This window comes from Triticum dicoccoides, chromosome 5B, assembly GCF_002162155.2.
Source record: "Triticum dicoccoides isolate Atlit2015 ecotype Zavitan chromosome 5B, WEW_v2.0, whole genome shotgun sequence".
Classification (NCBI taxonomy): domain Eukaryota; kingdom Viridiplantae; phylum Streptophyta; class Magnoliopsida; order Poales; family Poaceae; genus Triticum; species Triticum dicoccoides.
The window spans coordinates 369,022,778-369,028,250 of record NC_041389.1 but is presented as its reverse complement, the minus strand read 5'-3'; the positions used below and the strand labels follow the sequence as shown (position 1 = coordinate 369,028,250).

The window sequence follows — 5,473 nt, the reverse complement described above, 5'->3', positions numbered from 1 at the left end:
AGCCTCTAAAAGAGACTAGTTTTAGTCAGACTAAAAATAGTCCCTTGGATCCAAGCATGCCCTTATGCACGAGAGAGGGCAAATTTGACAAATTTGACTTATAGACGAAATTAAATCACAAAATGAACTATCCGTGAAACTATTTCACGCGGCTGACCCGTGGCGCCTAGCTCTCAGGCGCTGCACTAGTGCAACGCCTGGGAGCTAGGCGCTGCACCAGTGCAACGCCTAGGAACTAGGCGCTACACTGTACGGTGTGGCGCCTAGCTCTCAGGCGTTGCACACGACTTAATAATTTTCTGATTACACGTGTGTGACGCTGGCCGTGTAGCGCCTAGCTGTGAGGCGTTGCACAGTGTAGTATGGCGTCTTCGTGTCGGGCGTCACACAAAAAGATCAGCCGCGTGAAAATAGTTTCATGGATAGTTTATTCTATGATTTGATTCCGTCTATAGGTCAAATTTGCCACGAGAGAGGGAGGCGCCGCCCCGTGCCGGCCCCGGCCAGGCTTTTCTCGCCTCTCGGCACTGGAAAGCCCCTTAACTTTTGGGCTGGGTACGTTACGTTCGGGTCGAAATTATACGCGTCCGTCCAGGATCAGGGCCCTCTGAGCTTGTGCTTGTGCTGTGCTGCGCGAGGGGAGGGATCATCATCATAGCCCAGCCCCAGCCCCAGCGAGAGGAGAGAGCAACTTGGGCGAGAAAGAGAGAGGACGGGAGCGAGAGGGGGCATCATTGCATTGCAGTGGAACAGAGTTATTCCCTGCCAAGCCATGGCCGAACATGATTCCAGCCAAGCCAAGAGAGACCTCGTCCCAACCTCACTCGCTCACATGTTGCTACTCCCCCGCTCCCCTACTCCTAATCTACGGTGAGGTGTGGAAGCAATCATCCATCCCTGCCTGCCTGCTTGCTTGCTTAACCCCCCGCTGTGTCAAATCAGCTTAATTCCCTAGCTTAGCTAGCAGAGGAAAGAGTGGAGGGAGATTCATGGATTTGAAAACTGGATAATCTCAACTTTGCATCTGGCTTTCGGTTCACCGGCCTAGCCAGGCCTATGATTAGATGGATTGTAATCACTGTCATCGCGTCAACCGATGTGGAAGCTAATCATCCCTAGGGTAAGCAGCGCTATTATCCTTCTCAACAAAAGTTGCATCCTTATGGCAGATCTTCCTTTTTAGTAGTATCAACAACGCTTGTCATGTGGAATTATGATGATCACAAATTGTTTCTTTCAGAGTAATATATGCAGCTAATCGAGCTCTGCATCTCTCTCTCTCTCTTAGCCACGCAATAATTCCAAAATAATCACATCATTTTTTTTCGATTGTACGGCTAGGGATAATCACATCATTTTTAGTCTGACCGAGGCCCAGGCTATACATACTAGTACTAGCTTCAAGACCACAAGCTGCTAATGAACAACACGTGAAGTGTGTATTATTGCCCGTTGATTGGCCCGGATGGATCCTGTAGAGGCAATTGTAGTAGGCCGGGGACGGGGACGAGGTCATAATAAGTTCAGGTACATGTACCCAGAAGGGAGGACGGAGCCCAAGCATGGAGCCTACCCCCTTGTTAATTGCCAAGCTTGACACTAATGACATCGTACGTACGTATCCGAACCAAAATCCCTGGCTCCATCAAGTGCAGAGATCAAATCCGGCGCCCCACTTGGGCCGGATTCAATACAAACCCATGGACAGAAGCAAGAGAAAGTACCCGCCCCGCCCTTCTACGGCCGCAATCAAGTGTAGGCACGGAGGGGACACATGCAACAACTTGTCACTGCCAGTGCCACTGCCAATCCTTCTCTCTCTCTCAATCTACCTCTACATCGTCGTCGTCCTCGTCGACACCTAGCAACAAAAAGAAAGATCTCCTTCTCGCTAAACCCCCCTCTCTCTCTCTCTGCCTTCGTTTCATCAGTAACGAAGAAGATCGCGGCGGATTAAGACGACGACGACGGTGGATCACATCACATGCCGTGATCTTTCTTTAATGCCTAGCCGAGCCTAGTCTACGACGGTCAGCTCCGGGGAGGTACGGTTGTTGGTCTCCTCCTCCTCCTCGCGATTAATCAAATCGGGTTTTATTCTCGGCCTCGCCTTGCATCATGTGGAGTGGTTAGCGTAGCTACAAATCCAAAGCCAAGCTACTACTGCTACGAGAGCTAGAAAGAGAAAGAGCGGCCTTTCTCCCCCTAGGATATGAGCTTTCTCATCTTGTCTCCGTCTTTTTGGAGGCTTTTCGCTGGTTTTTGTACCAGAAAATGACTTCTTTGGCAGTTTGATGAGTTACGGTTGGGGCCGCTGCAACTACGCCTTCTCTCCTTCCTCCTTTCTTTATGACACACTGCCGGACAACTTCCTCGCCGGAGCCCGGCCGGCCGGTGGCCTCTCGCGCAACCGCAATGCGCGCATTCGGCCGGAGCGGAGAACAGATAAGCCAGCTTTACTGATGCCACTCGATCGCACACTGTGCCGATCAACACACATAGAGAGAGGACAAGAAATCAATGTCTGTAATTGCACCATTACTCTATCTCTCCTTGCACATGTGTAGTAGTAATATCTAAGAGAGAAGCGAACCAAAGATGATGTTTTAAATGTACAAGGCCGATCGATGGTGACGGAGATAGAAGCGATAATAAGTAACAAACAAAAGGTATAATACTAAATAAAGATGATTAACCAGACCTTGGTTGTTTGTGATGCATGGAGGCGGGGAGCAAATTAATCAGAGAGCGGCTAACATCACATGCACCTTTCTCTTTCTCTTCACTACTCGGATGTACAAAGCCATGGGTCTAGGCCCTCGCCGCGGCTGCTCCGGGAGGCTCCGTCCGGTGGCATGTCGGTGCTGGCTGCCGCGGATGACGATGGCGCCCCGGTGTAGGGCGGGTAGTTCAGCTTGCAGCCGCCGCCGCCGCTCCCGGACGCGCCGGCCCGGACCACGCCCGACAGCTCGTCGCCGCCCTGGTGGACGTCGCTTCTTTGTTGTTGGTGCATGTGCATCCCCTCGGAGACCATCATCCCGCCGTGGGTGAGCCCCATGCTGCCGCTGCCGGCGCCTGGCATGAACTCCGACGGCGATTGGTCGTGCAGCCTCGATGCTCCATGCGACATGGCGCCGAACATGTGCTGCGACGAAGGCTGCGTGGAGCCGAGGAGGTTCTGGAAGGACAGGTAGTTGCTGCTGTGGTCCTGCATCCGCAGAAGCGCCGAGGACGTCAGCTGGAAGTCATCGCCGGCGACGCCGCGCTGATTGGCAGACGCTGTTGTGGTGGCGGCGGCCGTGGCCGCCGCCATGGCATTGGCATTGGCGATGCCCATGTTCGACGACGGAGGTGTTGACGAGGACGGGGACGTGAAGGGCGCGAAAGGCGAAGGTGCCGTCTGGAGCTTCTGCGCAAAAGGACGGAGGAGGTACGGCGGCAGCGAGGAGACTGGATCGCCGGTCGCACCGGCGGCGGAGCGGAGGGCGGAGGACGAGAAGATGTGGTCGAAGCGGGAGTTGAAAGACGCACCGGGGCCTCCAGCGCCGGCAGCGAAGGGCGGGTTAGGGATGCCGGTGAACTCCTGCACCATGGCGCGGAAGTTTGAGGTGTCGGTGGTGAGCACCGTCGTGGGGGCACGCCGCGACGCGCGCGCCCGCTTCCGCGACCCCCTCGGCGGCGCCGTCGCGGCCGCAGCTGACGGATCAGGCGCCTGATGCGCGCTCGCGCCGCCCATGCCCGCGTCGGTCGGCCCGACACGCGTCGACGAGGAAGCCGGCCCCGCCATGAACTGCGCCGACCAGGACGCCTGCTGCTGCTGGTGGTGCTGTTGCTGTTGCTGCTGCTGCGGCGGGGCGGAGGTGAAATCCTGAAGGCCATAGAGCGATCCGTGCATCGAGAAGGCCCCGACCGCCGAGGGCGAGGGCGTCGGCCGGAGCAGCGCGGAGAGCGGCGAGGAGTCGACGCCGCCTCCCCGCGAGTCGAAATCGTCGTCGCCGCCGCTGGACGACTGGAGGCTGCCGCTATTGCCGGAGTCCATGGCGGCCGACAAAAGCAGCAACTCCTTGGCCCTTCTCCCCTCGCACGCGCTGGTGCAACCCTCCAACTAAGCGAGGCCAACTACCACCACCAAACCGCTCACTGACCACAAGTGGCTAAAAAGAGCGGATCTTCCATTCCACAAGCGCCCGGCCCTGACTGCGCGCGTGATCCAGCCGGGAGACGAAGGGGGAGGGAGGAAGAGAAGCTTTGGTGTGAACTGGCGGCGTGGTATAAAAGGGGGGAGCGGGCGGGGGCGGGGGCTGCCGCTGCTGGTTCGGCGCACGTTCCACCCACCCCCGACGCGAGGAAGGGGACGGAGGGAGGTTTGTTGTTGCGGCGTGTGTGCGAGTGCGACTCGGCTGGCTCTGCGCGTCTGTGCGGTGTTGGTTTGGTGAGCTACATTGTTCCGCGTCCATAATTAGTCACCGGGAAAAAGGAAAAGCTGCGTGCGTCGCAGCTGACGCTGGCTGGACCTGGACCCTGCCGCAGCGATCTGGAGGTTTTGTCTCCAGGAAACCAATACTCCCTTCATGATTTATGATTTATTTATGGCCTCTGAAAACGTAGTAATTAGAAAAACGTAGGAATAGAGTATCATGTCCTATGTAAGATTACAAAACTACAAGAATTTTGATGGAAGAGTGTTCATGTGAATTTTGGGTTTGCTGACCATATGTCCCATGCGGTTCGATGGAAAAGTGTTTGATAAAAGGGGAAAAACAAAGAAATTTTGTCAAGAAATTTGAGTGCATGAAAAGTTTTCCTCTAAAATGTAGTATAAGGGCATTTCCAACGCTGACCCTCAAATCGGACACCGCATCCGTCTACGGACCAGGAGGGGACCAGTGTGCGGTGTCACGACCAGGCTCCGGTGGAGTCTCGCGGGCGACGAACTGCAGCGAACATGATTCAAATTGGAGGAGGAAGAGGAGTCGGAGGTAGAGAGAGAGAGAGAAGGGGGCGGGGGAGAGAGAGAGAAGGATAGGCTAGATAGAATGAGATGCCAGAATTTTATTACAAGCTTTTCGATAACGTTTCTCTTCCCCGCTCCCCTGCTTATAACACGCATGTTACATGGCTCACCCGCACCCGGCCCATTGGCCCACTACACCCTCACTTACAGCCACCCTGGCCCAAGCATCGTTTGAATCTTCCCGCTACTGTTTTACGCCTTCGCCCTGTCTCCTTTACACCTTCCTTGCCGCGAACCCACCAACGCCATCGCCTGAGGATTGACAATACCTCCCCGTGAAGAACCAGCGTGTCCCCATGCTGGTGGATCTGGATAACGATCCTTGAGTGCTTGGTAATCCTCCCAAGTCGCCGAAGATGCAGGCATAAACGTCCATTTGACCAATATTTGGAGATGAGAGGCATTTCCTTTTTTAACCAGTCGGCGATCCAGAATCTCTTCAAGTAGTACTCCCGGCAC

General features: G+C 55.2%; 1 protein-coding gene across 1 annotated transcript; it reads right to left on the bottom strand.

Moving 5' to 3' along the window:
- Positions 1-2,507: 2,507 nt before the first annotated feature.
- On the bottom strand, positions 2,508-4,408 carry LOC119309192 (protein alan shepard-like). Its single transcript, XM_037585228.1, has one exon. It carries the CDS (start codon positions 4,037-4,039, stop codon positions 2,786-2,788), a length of 1,254 nt encoding a protein of 417 aa, XP_037441125.1. The 5' UTR covers positions 4,040-4,408; the 3' UTR covers positions 2,508-2,785.
- Between the last annotated feature and the right edge of the window lie 1,065 nt (positions 4,409-5,473).

Excerpts from the sequence above, each read along its gene's own strand:
- LOC119309192 (XM_037585228.1), bottom strand. The coding sequence starts at position 4,039 with ATGGACTCCGGCAATAGCGGCAGCCTCCAGTCGTCCAGCGGCGGCGAC.